General features: G+C 42.6%; 1 protein-coding gene across 6 annotated transcripts in view; it reads left to right on the top strand.

The window, feature by feature from the left end:
- ITPK1 (inositol-tetrakisphosphate 1-kinase) overlaps positions 1–15382 on the top strand; it is a 160311-nt gene that overhangs the window by 69543 nt on the left and 75386 nt on the right. For 5 of the 6 annotated variants that reach the window (XM_063332611.1, XM_063332612.1, XM_063332608.1 and 2 more), the window contains exon 4: positions 7165–7290. The exons of the other annotated variant lie outside the window; for it this stretch is intronic. In XM_063332611.1, the coding sequence (XP_063188681.1) occupies positions 7165–7290 (126 nt within the window). The remainder of the gene's footprint in view (positions 1–7164; positions 7291–15382) is intronic. 6 annotated transcript variants of the gene reach the window in all.

The following is a 15382-nucleotide window of genomic DNA, read 5'->3' as shown; positions in this document are numbered from 1 at the left end:
GGGCAGTGGGAGAGGTTTGAGTGACTGAGATGCGGTGACTTGTCCCAGCGTTGTTCTGCACACTGAGTAGGAGTTGCGAGCCACAGTCTGTCCCTGTCACACAGGCGACAGCAGCGCTGGCTCGCTGTTTGCTGCTGTGGGAGGGTGCAGAGGAAGCTGTGGGGAGGCGACGCTCCCCAGGGTCCCGGGGGATTGCGCAACTGCAGGACGAGCCTTGAATGTGCAAAGGCCCTTCAGTTTAGGTAGTAGTTGGGGAAGTGATCCATAAATGGTGTCCATGTATGTTAGTACATGTACTGTAAAAGAAGCGATGAGATTCCTTTTACCTAATTTTATCTGGAATACAGCTAGAAGTGAGAACTTCTCAGAAGTTTCAGAGATCGTACCTAGCTTCCAGTGTGTGACTCCTGAAAATGTGCAAAGTGCTTGCACGTCCTCTCTGGCAGCTTGTGCCAAGCAGAATGCAAAGTGATCCACTCTGGCACTAGCGCAAGAAAATGCAAAGAAACCATCTGTTAAACCCAGAATCTTCTCCTCTGGTGTTAAAGTTTCGGTATGTGAGAAAATGGGAACCCAGCAGGGCTTCATAGCTTATGCTGTGCTGCTCCTCACCTTTAGGCATATCTTGTTGCTTGGGATGTCACTGGCACTTGAGATTCGGAGCAACATGTCCCATTGTGGAACATGCTTTCCTTCTCCTTTGGTGGTTCTCTTAAACTAAGCCGGGCAGAGCAACAAAAGGTGACCCATAGACTTAGCATCCTGCGGTGATAGAAAAGGTGAGCTCTTTGGTAGGTCTTTAATTTCCTCAATTCCGAGAAGACTAGTGAAAAGGTGGGGTATTTTCAAACTACATTTCCTTCCTGCTTGGGAAGGAGTTCCCCTCCAGCGTGGCGGCTGTTACTGGTGCTGTGGTGTTCTCTCCTCTTGTCAGCGCGAGGGGAGAGCCGAGGGGGGAAGTCTCCTCACCGCAGCGGATTTCCTTTCTCAGATGGCCACTGCTGCAACAGGACATGCAAGTTAATTTGGCACCAGAGAAGGATTGCTGGGCAAGGGGGAATGTGGAGAGAGAAAATAGGGCCTCTTGGTGAGCTTTTTGCTCTTTCTTTACAGCTCTTGATGGTCGGGTCCATGTTTGCCCTTTGCAGTGGGACAGAACTGGTGTTTCCATCGCACAGAGGGGTTTATGTTCTCCCTCAATATCCTTTGGCCGCAAGTGGTGAATCCTTGCACTAGCTGTGCATGACGACAGCCCAGATCACTTTCTTGCTTGACCAGAGAGATGAGGAGGAACTGTCTTAAATATGTAAATGTTTGTTTAGTTTGAATGTGTGAATATTTTGGGAGCTGTGGAGAGCCTGTGTATCAGTGAAAATACCTGGTTTTCATCTACCAGTTAACATAATGTCTTTCCTCATGAGGAAACATATACCAACGTGTATTCTGTCACCTCGTAGGCTTTGGCAGGGTGTCACTCGTGTCAGTTTTGTACTTGCACAGACCTGACAGTGGGCTTTGTGGGAGTGTAGTCCCGGTGGAGGGACAGGACTGGACGGCAACTGCCGGATTTAATTTGGGAAAGGAGGACGTGCTGGTCTTGTTTGGTCCTGTGTATTTCCTTTGGTTTGTCAGAAGAGCAGGCAGGCTTCTGCGCCATTCTCTTCTGTTGCTGTTGCTCCATGTAAGTAGGTCTCACGTGTGTGGATGGACGTACACAACTGTTTCCCTGATTTCTTTTCAGGGAATTTCCCCACTTCCTTTCAAATAGAAGCATCTTTGTAATTAGACTATTCTCTGTGGTTTTGTTTACTTTTTTTACCATAAGGCAAAACAGTGAACTTGGCAGTATTGATTTTTGCGCCTTCCCTTCCCTCTCCAGAGCTCCTAAGATATTTTTAGAGGCTTTCATCCCTGAGCTTTTTGGGGAGAGAACAACATCCACCAATACATCAGCTGTCAGGGTTCACCTTCTTGAAGTCTTGGCTTTCCAGCCCAAAGATCATGACTCTCTTCCATTATGACTTGCTCAGGATTCATGCCCAGCAAAGGTAAACACTGGGGCTGGGGGAAGAAGGGGAGAATTTAAACAGCTTTGTTTTACAAGCCTTTTGATAAAAATGCATGTGATGAAAACACAGGGTAGAAAATAGCCCCAGGAGAGGAAGATGATGACTAAAAACCTGAAGGTCTACGTGCAGTGGAGTTTAAGAAGCTGAATTAAGATTGAAATAAACCCCACATGTTTTGGGGTCAGTGCAGCCTTAACGGAGTATCTGAATAACAGGATACAACAGATTTGTGTAGAAAATTCTATATACAGCCTCAGGAGTCAGGGAGCAGAGAGGTCAGGTCAGGCTGGTGCTGTATGTCTGGTTCAAAGGGAGGAAAATGGTTAAATTACCACAAAGGGACTTTTGAACTGTGACTTGTGAAAATGTGTAGCAGAGCACTGACACTTCCCTACCGGAAAATTGGACAGATTCTTTCCCTTTTGTGTCACTTTTTCAAGCTTTCCAGCACTCAGGATAACACCTGATGATTTGGCGGTATCTGCCTAACCGTCTGTGATGATTTTCTCCTTATTTTCATTCACCTCTTTTGGGGGAAAGTTTCGTGAGCTTTTTCCACCTGCAGCAAGACAGACTGCTGTGGAGGGAAGCGCACTCCTGTTGCTCTGAAGCAGTGCATCAAATGAAAACTGAAACAAAGCAAGAACTTAGTGCAGCATCCTGGTGAGTGGAGTTTGTTAGCTGACTGGTGACTGGAAGCAAAATGCTTAAACAATAGATTTATGAGTTTGTTGGGTTTTTTTAAAAATGAAAATATTTTAAGAGAAAAAAGTGAGAATGAATAGAATGGAGATGAGTTGAAAATTCCTCAGGGATATAGCAGCGGGCAGATCTGTCTTCAGTTCGGAGAACAGAACAGGTTGGTATTAAGACTTCATTTCATGTGGATGGTAATCCAAAAACTATTTCTGAAGAAGAGCTTTTAAAAAAACACAAATCCTGCTCAGCCAGATTCTGAAATACAGTTGATTATAGCGTGGATTGGAAACACTGAATAAAACAAAAAATACAAACCTATTTTTAATCACTTAGATAAATGATATTTTTTTTTGCTAAATCCAACATTTGCACTTGTTTGTTTTTTTCCTGAGTGAACGAATCCAGATTTTTTTTCACTTGGACATAGTTTTATTTTTAAATGCGGCTTCCAGAGATGCATGCGTGTGGGATTACAGTTGGGACCAGTGGAAGGCCGTGGCACTCTGCCAGGCGCTCACCCCGTCCCTGCAATATGGATGGATTGCCAGCATTCTGGAGAAAAACAACCCCAAAACTTTAAACAAATTATGCTTAATGGAAATAAACTCTCTTTGCCCTCCTGGGTAATGATTTGGATAATGTGCTGGCTGCGTGTTTCTGGAGAACAGAGGAAGGGCAGAGGAGGGCAGAGCTGGAGCTCTACATGCCTGTAGCTTGCTCTCCAGTGGATGCTCTGGGAAGGCTATAGAGTGGACTGTGAGGTTTCTAAGCTTGGGGCGTTTTTTAATTCCCAGCCAGTCTGTTAGAAGGTGAGCAGCGCAGCTACAGCCAGCTATGATAACAGCATTTATCTAGAGGTTATCTTCTTCCATATATGGGTTTGTAAGACCTGGAAAGGCATATGCCTCATGTCTGGCATTTTCCGTGTGATTTCTGATGGGTTTTGATGGTAAGTGATAATGCCATGAAACCAATACCTGGTTTCCTTTTTTTTTTGTTGTTGTTTTTAATCAAAAAAAGACAAGAGGAGTAGGCTGTAGCCGACTTCGCAGAAGAAAAGGCACCATAGTCATATCTTTCTGTTTTTTCAGGCTGGTGCTGATAAATCTTTTCTCTCACTTCTGTTGCTATGGTGTTAGTTCTGTGCAAAAACAAACCTTTGGGTGATCATGTCAAATGCAAAGATCGTTTGGAGGGAGAGATGCTGAAAGAGAAGGGAAGTAGGAGGGCTCAAATTCCAGCTGATGACAAACAATGAATCAGTGTTTGTCTCAGCAGAGGGCCATCAGAAATTTTGCACTCTTCTTTCACTGACTTGTGCTTGGGTCTGATGCTCCACCTGAAAAAGCTTCTTTTTCCCCCCCCTCAAACCTCTTTTTTTTTTTCCCTTCTCTTTCATTTATTTTTACTTTTTTTTTTCTTCTTGATATATAAAAGGAAGGTGGCTGTCTTCCAAATTCTGCACAGCCCAGGGATGTTTGCTTTCTGCAGCATGGCCCAGAACACAGAGAACTTATTCTTGCAAACAGTTTCATCCTCCAATCCACAAAACACTGGATCAAATTTTGAAGGTTTTTGTGGTTGAAATGTACCTGCTGTCCTTGTTGAGCCAATTGAAGTGGTCACTGAACTTCCTACCGGAGGAGCTGCCGTAGCGTGCTGTCATTTCTAGCATTGCTTGCCTGGTGAAGGGGAAGCAGAGGGCTCTTCTGGGGTGCCTTTTTTAACACTTCCCAATGTGCAAAGGTTTCGTTTTCAAAATATGCCAGTTGCTTTTAGCTGGCACAGCTGTTCGTGACGAAGTTATGTTGCCCAGATGTCTTATGCTTCTGGACACCACTGTGCTGAAAATGCCTGGCTATGCCTTGGAGGCTTGCTTCTATTCTTGGGTCAAGGCTGAAAGGGAGGACTGTTTTCTTATTTTCTGAATGTTTCTGTGCAGATTGAGCTGCAACTGCAGGAAGAATGTAGAGGGGTAACCAATCAAATACTTACTTGCTTCTCAGTGTTTTTCAAACTGGAAGTCCTGAAAATAGGGATTAATTCGCATTTTTGTACCTTGGCAACTGGGAACTTTCTGACCCAGTTAAATGGACCCTTTGTTTTGCTGCTTCCTTCCAGATGTGATAGGCAGATGAAAAAAACCTCAGGAAAAGCAGTGTGGTCATCTGAGATTTCTTTTAAGGATATTAACTGATTTTTCTGGAATTTGGTTGCAGAAGTAGATCATCTCCTTCCATGTCCTTAGCCAAGCTGCAGTTCACTTCATTTTGCCTTAATTTTGCAGGTGCTTATGCTTGCCCTTAGCCTTTGTGCCGCACTACTTGTGGGAGTAAAAATGTGAGTGCCAGGACAGGCAGACCTTCTGTGGACAGCCTCAGCCAGCCACAGCTTACCCATCACTGAGCATCCACAGCGGGTCTGTCGTATTTGTCTTTACTATTGCATAATCTTCACATGCAGGGAGTCTGCTGCCCAGCTGCGAGCAGAGCCTCTGTTAGTCCCCTCGGAAGATAGATGCACAGTATGTCTTCCAGTTACATTAGAATCTATGTAAGTACTTCAAAGATAGTACTAGAGCCTCAAGCTGTAACTGTTGGCAGGTGCAGATAGTGATGGGCAAGCAAAGGTGATCTCTGTTGGGAAGAACTGGCTGTCTTTGTTTGCCTTTGTGCCGTAGGTAACTTCAGTTATTCTACTCAAGTAAGCTTAGCCCGGATAAGAGTGCCTACACAAGAAAAGCAATTCAGCTACATGGATCAGTTAGATTAACAACTAGAAAAATATTATAAGGCTGCTAGATCTCTGCTGTTTGAGTTTTATTGGTGCTTGAGCTCCAGCCATCCTGTTTTAGCGTTACCTTCCTTAAGGCACTCCTTAATTCAAAGCAGGGTATTTTTTTAGGGTGGGTAATTTTATTAGAACAAAACTCAAGCTAATGAGGCAGTGAAGACCAGGCTTCAAGCAGAGTATCAGTAGCCTCTTTGGCCAGCCCTCCCCTCCCTCCTGTGCCCCCCACCCACTTCTCTGCCAGAGTTGTATAAAAGGGATAGCAGCAATGGAAAGGCGCGTGCATGGAACTGTAAAATCAGGTGCTAGCTTTACGTTAGTGAGCACACGTCTGTCTTTCATTTCAAGGATGTTCCCGGTTTGTGGTGCACAAGGTTAAGTTGCTCTGATGCAGTAGATCTCACAATTGGTTGAAGAGCAGTGTTTGGTAATGTGGCAGGTTTTGTGCCATGGACAGCCCATATGTTGGCTAGAACATGAGCCAGTTCTCATACATTGTACATTGTACAAATGTTCAAATCTGGTAAGTAGCTTCATGGGATCATTAAATTTGGTAGGAACTTGGGGGTCTGTAATACATCACCTTGATCAAAGCAGATTCAGCATTAAATTTAGACTAAGTTGGTTGGGGCTTTGTCCAGTCAGGTCTTGAAAACCTTGAAGGATGGAGATCCTGCAGCCTCTGTGGGACTCTGTGCTGCAACCAGACTGTCCTCACAGTGGAATTTTTTTTCAGATTTAGTTGGAATCTCCACAGTTTTGATTTATGTCCTGATAAATCTAAGCCCTCACAGTGACATTGGCCTGGTCTCTTAGTACCCTGGTCTCTTAGTACCCTTGCATACATTCCATCAGGTCCAGTAGCCTTCTTTGCATTAAGATTTCCTCAAGAGATCTGTAACTCAGTCCTTTTCCGGTACAGGTCGTTCCTCTGCTTCTTGAACCCTGTCTTGGTACTGGGGACCAGGCCCTGTGACACATTGCCACATGCCTTCCCATGCTGTGTGAAGCAGAATTTCTACACCCCCCACCCCAAATCTTTGTCCCCAGTCCAGCCAACTGCCAAAGCACTGGGAGTGCTCTGGGAGCTGCCCTCCTCCTTGCCAGCTAAATAGCGGTCCCTGCAGCAGATGAATTTGCGAAGATCCTGAGTCACTTACTTTTGTGTTACCTGTATTACTGTCCTGGGTGCTGTTTTGTGCAATCCTAAAGGGCGAAGGGCACAGCAGGCGTTCCTTTTATTAGTGATGATAATATCTGTTGACTCCTTACTTTTCCATGTATGTGTAAGCTCCAGGAAAGAGAGCTGAAGAGGGAAATGTTGGCTCAGAGAAGCACAGGAAGGTGTTTGGATGAAGGGTGCTTGCTACTGACTTCAGTGCTTTTTCATGGGATTAGATCTACACTGCTGAGAAATAAATGTCTGAGTAAAGTTTTCTGACATTCAGTGAAATATAAATTCTCCGAGATTTGGGTAACATACCAAAATAAAGGCAGCGTGTAAAGTAAATGCCTTCTGTGTGGCAGCAACACCTTAGATGGTGGCAGGAACAAGAACCTCAGATCTTCCATATATTAATAAAAGGTTTCTCTCTGGTTTCTTCAGCTTGACCTCACCAAACCCATTGAAGATCAGGGCCCTTTGGATGTGATCATACATAAACTGACAGATGTCATCCTTGAAGCAGACCAGAATGACAGCCAGTCACTGGAGTTGGTTCAGAGGTTCCAGGTGAGTGGTTCTTTCATAGTCCTTCTGCATTTCAAGCAGGAGGATGATCTTGGTGCAGTAAATTCAGTCTGTTTCCTGTGCAGTTGGTAGGGTTTGATGAAGAAGAGCTCCCTGGCACACTGCTGACCTGCTACTGATAGTCCAGCAAAAATAGTTCTGTCAGTCTAAAATCGACTTGCACTTTTCAGTAGGTTTTATGTTGTATTGGTAAGGTTATTAAGAACTGGTTTCCCAAAAAATATTGTCCTGATGTCATTCCAAGAGCATTAGTGCTGTTCAGGAAGAGGAACAGGTGTTTGCAGAGTCCTTCACATGCATCTCTTCATGACAGAAGGCACTGAATTAATTTGGCCCGGTTCTGTCTAGTCTTCCCAGTTCCTGGAATGCTAATTTCTGTAACATCAAGGTTACCGTGAGTGATTCTGTCCTCTAGTGCTGAGAATCCTGTTCTATTAATTTTTTTTTTTCTCAAGTTTACATTGAAGGTCAGAAATATGCAGGGTAGAGTGATACAGAGAACTGTCTTCCCAAAGAATTCCTGTCAGTAGTCTGAATGCCGATGAAAATGATAATGCAACACCTTTATCATTTTAAAAGGTGTTGTTTCTGATGGATGTCTTTGATCAAAGGTATATTCTTTTCTTCTCTTAGAAAGAGAAGCAAAATTAAAAAAGATACTTTCAGAATTTTATGGAATATGCTGATGTCAGGTGGAAAAATGGCTCAGACAAATTCTGCTATTTTGACAACTTTGGTTTCTTGGGAAATGATGTTTTTTGCTCTGCTTAATGTTCTACAACTAGTAATGCAGAAAATATTTTACTTAATGAAGTCAGTATTCTCTTTTCTCTAGTTGGAAAGCTTTTCTGCTTCCTCCTGCCTGTATGTTACACAGAGGAGACGAAAAGGTTTGGCTTGTGGGCCTGACCCTCTGGCACCAGTTCTCTGACTAGTAGATGACAGTTCGTCACTAAGTAGTGCAGGTACCTACTTGGAAACTTGTAAATGTTCAAAGAAGCATGTGGAGAGATGGACTTCAGGGGCTTTCTGCATAGTCTTTCCCTGTTTCAGATGTTAACTAGTTTGCCTTCGCAATATACCCATCCTATTGATGGGGAAAACTGATGACCAAACAGGCAAAAGGGCACATGCGTTAAGTTGCTCACAGCTGATTAAGACTCATGAGATTTGTCATCCCCAATTCTGACGTTGTTGCATGCATTCCTGAAGGCCAGGCTTTATGACGCACAAAGAGCTCAGCTCTCTGTAGTATGGTGGCACCTCCCTTGTCACCTGGAGAACATGCTGGGAGGGAACTTGTGCAAGCAGTTGTAGACCAACAGTTGGTGTGTAGCAGTACAATTAATATCTAAACCACATTTCTTTTATTCCTGAGCAAGAACTCTTCAAAGGATATGGAATATTTTAAATAAGAACACCAGCTAGTCAACTTATCGTAGATAATAGCTTAAAATCACAAGCTGATGCTTTCTCAAGTGCCAAAGTGAGGTCTGGAGGAAACAGTAGTAAGTACAAAGGCTGCAAGTGAAGTTTGGTATGAAGCAGAGTAGAGCACTTTGCAGTTAGACCTTTAGCTTTGTCTGAGGACTTATTGGGCTCATAGAGGTAAAATGACCTGCTAAAACTAAATTTCTTACCCTGATAGATTTGTTAAAGTAATCATAATATACCTTGACGTTGTTCTGTGTACCTTTGTTACAGTTTAAATAACCGAATCTGTTATTTTTATATAGGTTAAATATTGAAGCTTTGTTTTTAAAGATATTTAAGTTAGAAAACCTCAGTGAAAGTACACTTTTTACCTAACAAGTTTGTGGGATAGATTCTGAGAGTGATGAGAGAGAAGCAGTATATATGGATATATTATCCATATATAATTATGGATAAATATCCATTTATTCTTTAGTTCAGGGACTTGCTCTTTGTATCTTTTTTTTTTTTGCTAGCACTTGGAAAACAATAACACCACCTGAATAGAGATGCAGCGGCCTAAAAACAGCAACAGGAACATCCCCTTATGAAAAAAATTAAACCAATCTGCAAGCAAAACTGCAACTACAAACTAAAACCCCAGCTCCCACCACCCAAAGTCTCTTCTAAAATTCTCAAATTCTAGAGAGCTATTAAGTTAAAACGTATCACTGATCTTACAGGTTTTATTTTCTTTCAAATGATAATATCAAATACAGTGTATTTTTAACCACAGACTGTTTGAAGTGAAATTACTCATATAAACTTTTAGAAATTATAAATAGTTAGTTTTTATGTAACAGTTAATACAGCATAAAAAAATAAGAAATGTATGTGGGGATATTGTTTCCATTTTCTACACTTTTGTCAGGAAAAAGGTATTTTATATAGCACAGCTTGGATATTTTTCAGCAAGTAAGATATAATTCAGTTTCAGTACCGAATTGCCTTCTGCAGAGTTCTCAAATTTTCACATCTTTTTTTCAAAGTGTATATGGTGGCGGGGGCAGGAAGAGGAGACTGTAGGCAAAAGCTTTGCAAAACTTGAAGAAATTGTACATTTCTGTCAGGCTTATTGAATCTGTTTGCTACTGTCATACACGATGGCATCGATTTTACGACCTGGACCTTTTGGTCATGCTTTTTATGCTTTCTCTAGTACTAGTAGAACTTCAGTTCCACCAGTTCCTCACCTGGTGCTGTTTCTTCACACCATGGGCTAAGTCCAACCTGCGTGCTTAGAGCTGACTGCAGCTAGAGGAGTGCTCTCCTGCAACGTGCTGGGCCATAAGACTGAATTCAGGCTGGAAGTTTAAGTGTAAATTTCAATGGCTGTTTGCTCTCTTGAGCCCTCAACCACAAGGAGATTGGGATGTGGGGGGAGCTGGGCAGGTGGGAAGGAGGCTGTTGACTATTGCGAAGGTATAGGTATACTCCCAGGAGGCTCACGTCCTCTGTACAGCAGTCCACGCTCCCGGTGGAAGTTTCTAGAGGTACACAGATCAGAAAAGGCTGCAGACCCCTGATTTACAGGGATATTCTTATTGGGACAATATTATAACCTTCACTAGTGCTGGCAAATCTCATTTGAGCTGCCTCATTTCAGAGCAGCTGAGAAATAGTTGTATTCAGATCCCGCGTACGGTGCTGTGTGGCACTGGGACCCCTCCGGTTATATTCCTGTTGGCAGCTGCCACCTATTAGTGTATGTGCTCCTTGTCATTCCTGCATGGCTCACCTGTCAGGTTGTGCCCTCGAGCAAAGTTCGGAGGCGGCGTGTTGTGCTTCTGTTTCACCACAGTTGCTGTTTTGCAAGATGGGATTGTCCGTGTCCTACAGTGAATTTACTGAAACATTCCAGCGTGTCTCAGGCTGGTTAACTCCTCCTGTCTTACAACTGTGGAGCAACTTGTTGAAAACAGTTTTAAATCATAGCCTTAATAAAAGATGAACAACCAAACTCATATTGCCCTAAAATCCTATTTTATCTATTTGAGTATAGCCTTGTGTGCAAGTTGAACAATTCAGCCTTGCCTTTCCTCTCTGTCCCATTAGAAATAATAAATCAAGAATTTCACCATATTCAAGGTGATCCCCTGTCAAAGGAAGCTGCATAATAGCATCCCTGTGCTGCGTTGTTTCTTAGGACTGTGCTGCAGCTCTTGCTATTTTTGTTAATCTTGGAAATCACAGAGCTTTCTTTTTAGTGGCCTCTGAAGGAAACCAATAAGAAACCTTCCTGTAAGATTTGGGGCAAAGAAATCTTAGTCCCTCTGTGCTTCCTGACCCAGCTCTTCTCTCCCATACTGCTAAGTTCACCTGTGTTAACATCACCTCCCCTGTCTCTTCGGCCTTTTTTTTGTTGGCAGCATGGCCTTAATCTCATAGAGCGTGTACAGTAATGGGTGAGCTTTCGGGTCATTGATTTGGACGGGGGATATGCTTCTTGTGACATGCCAACTAATGTGGAGAGGTGAGAGCAGTTGTTGGTCCCAGGGAGTCGTGGAGAGTAGTGACAGAGGTATTTGATACAGCTTGTCAGATTCTTTCTGTAGGATTTGCATAGTCATAAATTGATTTAAATACCTGCACAGCACAAGAGCATTCAGTTACATTAGATACTTTTGCAGACCTGTCTGCCGCCTTTTAAGAATTAACAGAGAACAAAAGGGGAAACAAGTTGGGCTGGAGCAGGTTTGGGTTACAGTCGAGTAAAACAGAAATAGCTGTAATCTAGACACTAGATAGTAGAGTTGAAATTCAGTCTTTTGTCTTTTACCATTGCCGCTATTTTATTGCTGTAGAACGCTTACTTCTTTCTGTGCCTCAGCTTACCACCACCCTTTCATAAAATGGTTTCTATTTCTTAACAATGGACTTCATAATTTTCCTGTAAATATCAGTATTAGAGCAAAAATAATACTTCAGTTCTTGTGAAGCTAATTTGCAGTAGGCTGATGGGAAGTTGAAACATTTTTTTAATTTTTATAATACTGGAAATTTGGATTGTGTGTCAACTGTTGTAGAAAGCAAAGGTATTGTTCATACATGCTGCATTTAAGTCAGCACCCTTTAATTGTCGCTAGCTGCGTTAATCAATAAGCAAGTGTATTATTAGAATACCTCTCTCTACTATAATGCATGCTCCATGCGTATTTTTCCAGAGTTCAAGTAGTAGAGACAGGTGGAAGTGAGGATAAATTTCTGAGCAATTCAGATGGAGAAGAAATAGTTCCCTGTCTCCTGACTTGATTGGTAAATACAGTTGAGCTTGTTCAACTAACAACATGAACTGTCTAAGAAGGAAATAATTTGGGTGAAAGCACCCATGGATACAGAGTGTTGTGTTACACCAGTGTCTTCTGTGCAGAGGATGGTGGTGAATTCGGCTCCTGCCTTGAGGACTCCTCTACATTTTCATCTTTGTTACATGTCCCTGTTGGTAGTAGTTTTAGTCTTTTTTGAACACTCTGCCTAATTCCAGTTTAGCGTTGCTGTGTTCTCAGTGGCGAGCTTTGGCCAGGCATACTCTAGAAAGACTGTTGCAGGGCTACGCTAAGAAACTCGCTTAATTCTTCTTGTGAAATGCTTGGATCCAGCTGGCTGGTGCCTTCAAGGCTTTCATTTTTAGGAATATTAAATTTAACCGCAAAAGAAAATAATGAAAAAGCCAAGAATGTTAGAGGAGAACTTGATGTTCTTTCTTCTCTCCCTGTCATTAGTTCTTGGTTGTACAGTAAACACCATATTATCTAATATATCTATTCTTTTTGAGGATGCCATTTTCCTGCAAAGAAGTGCAATCTAATGCCTAATTAGAAGGGGATCCTAGAATGTGGGTTTAGTCACGTGCTTTTCCACAGTTTCATTATGTGATCTAGACCATCCCCTTTGCATCCCTTAATTTTATGTTTTGCAAGCTGTACATTAAAGGAAATGGTGTTAACTCCCTTTTGAAATTAAGCTGAGAAACCCTTTAGGACAACTCAGAATGACTGTCATAAGGACTTGGGCTTTGTTTCTGTTTGGAGCTCTGGTATGAATTCATAGTAGCTATGATGACATCTGACTTACAGACCAAGTTACAGTAGTCACACTGATGTCTGATGCTCTTTCTTTACAGATGGAGTGTTCTTTAGCATAGCCCCGTGGATGACTTGTCCACAGCCATGTAGTTGAACTAGAATGTAGGTTTCCATTACTGCACTATGCTTACTTCTGGCTGTGGGTATGGAATTACAGTCTCTCAGTGTCTTCAAAACTTGTCAGAAAAAGATCATCTCCCAGTGCCTTCCAAACTGGGAGAGGATCTTTTTCTAGGGAATGAGATAGAGGGCAGGGACCCCTGTGAGCAGGCTTCTGAATGATAGCCTCTCCCCAGGAAACCAAGGCCTTGGGCTTCTGGTTCTGCACATGTGACTGATTTGTGCCACATCGCCAGCATGCAGGAAATTTCATCGCAGTAAAACAGGATGAACATCACAGTACCCAGGAAGCAGCGGAGCAGAGAAGAGGTCTGTCAGTGTTGAATTACATGCCAAAGTGTGTTTAAATGGTATACTCTCATTTAATTTTGTATACAGGGCAGAAACTGGCAGGAAATTGCTGCCTGCCTCCATCTGTCCTGTATTATTTTCAAGATATTGGAAACTATTAAAAAGAAGAAAATTATATTCCCTAGTAAAAATAAATTGTAATATTTCATTTGTATAAAGTGTGTACAGTGGTTGGTGTTGGGTTTTTTTTGTTTGCTTTGGGGTTATTTTTGGGTTTTTTGCTCTTTAAACTCAAATCAATGATGAACTTAGAAAATCTAAAGTGACCACCTTGCAATAGAGCTGCTTCTGTGTGTGTGATGTTGTGTAATCACTGTGGTATTTCTGGCACCTGCACACAAGTGGAAATAGTGTGGCTCCCTTATTGTTCATTAAATTGACCAAGTTCTGGTGATGTTAACCAGACCAAACAGTGCAAAATTCATGATGGTAATTTTCCTGCTATTGAATATAAATGTAACAGCATGATGATACCTGGCACCAGTCTTACTGTTGGCTCCATAAAGCAGTCTTCCAGGAAGCAGAAGAGCAAGGGATCCTTGACCCCAGGAGGAGGCTATTTATGACCTTTGTGAGAATAACATTTTTTCAGAGCTGTATGTAGAAGCCTTGACCATGTCGTCTGCAAGAGCTGAGGTGGAAACTGGCTTCAAACTTACATGAGTCTGTGTGCCTGCGCTCTGGGGCCTGTGATGAAGTGGTGTACAGTCTGGTGGAGAGTGCTAATAGACTAGGAAGCATCTTAGCCTGCTTTTTTTATCTTGCTGTTTAACGACTATTCTCAATTGCCTTGTAAAAAATAATCATTACAGGAGACTCTGAAAAGAGAGGCTGCCTGTTGCCAGTGGGCTTTTTAGCTGCAGAAGACCTTTGGGCTGAGCTTTCTGAGGTCTTCATGCTAGTTGGATGCGTTCTGGACTGCATTTTCTCTTGAGAGCATTGGTAGGTGCTGGAGGTCAGTGTGGATCTGACTGGAGATCAGAGCCATCGAAGATCAGTGGTGAGTGCCTAGTGATCTCATCCAAAGCCAAAATGAAGACTGCTTGCAGCGCCTAGTGTAGCGCATGAAGTGTAAAGTAGAGAAATCTTTCCATTTGCTTCGTAGGACGCTCAGATCCTGATTTTGGGGATGATGATTATGTGTATAGATGATGATTAGTCTCCCTTCCTACCCACTGTAATACTGAGCTGAACTGATTGAACAGAGTTTATTTGTTGTCTAGTAAAAAATTGCTACAATCCTTGGTGGTTCCTTCTTGACCGGAGGAACATGGAGAGAAGTCAGGTGGGAAGAGGCATAGTCCTAAAGGGTCGCTTTCACTTGCTGGTGCTCCGGTTCCTGTCTTGGTAAGGAAGAGAATGAAACTACCCCAGTTCCTGCCTTCTAGGAAAAGCTTATGACTTTGAAAAGTGGTTATGTTTTGGCTTGTGTAAGACAGTGACTGGGGAATCTTTTTTATGCTCTGATTAGAGCAAAATACTCTCTGTCTGTCATAGCTGTGCAGGGGCTTGAGTAGCTTCGTTCGTTGCAAATTCATACTAGTCTGTTCCATTCAAAATGATGGCTCAAGTGATGGAAAATCAATAGGGTTATTAATTTGTCATTCAGAGCATTTTCTAAACAGGTTCTCTGTGCATTAGCCTTCTTAAAAAGATAGGTTGGAAGCAGGTTTTATGCCTAGGCTTCTGCTATCAGGTTGATGAAAATTTGAAGTGTTTATTCCCCACCTGCCCTCCAACTGTTGGCTCTCCCACTCTGAAGTGGTCCAGGAAAGGCTCTTCTACTCTTGATTCAGAAGCTTCCTTAGAAGTGTTTGGCACTGGGAGGAAGGAAAATTAGGGAGATATTTTGGAAGGGAAGGAGTTAGGGGACTGTGGTTGCTTGGAAGGGGAGAAGCACGTTGTTCGTGCTGCACTGATTGCTTTCTTCAGAAGTCTCAGCTGTGAGATGATTTGGATTGTGTACTCACGGAGGTTATGCCAGTGGATTTTTAATGCTGCTTTTTTTTTTTTTTTTCCTTAAGATACTAGCCCATTCTGCTCCT

The sequence above is a fragment of the Chroicocephalus ridibundus genome, chromosome 4 (assembly GCF_963924245.1).
Source record: "Chroicocephalus ridibundus chromosome 4, bChrRid1.1, whole genome shotgun sequence".
NCBI lineage: Eukaryota > Metazoa > Chordata > Aves > Charadriiformes > Laridae > Chroicocephalus > Chroicocephalus ridibundus.
Note: the sequence above shows the minus strand (reverse complement) of the source record. Positions and strands in the feature narration are given on the sequence as shown.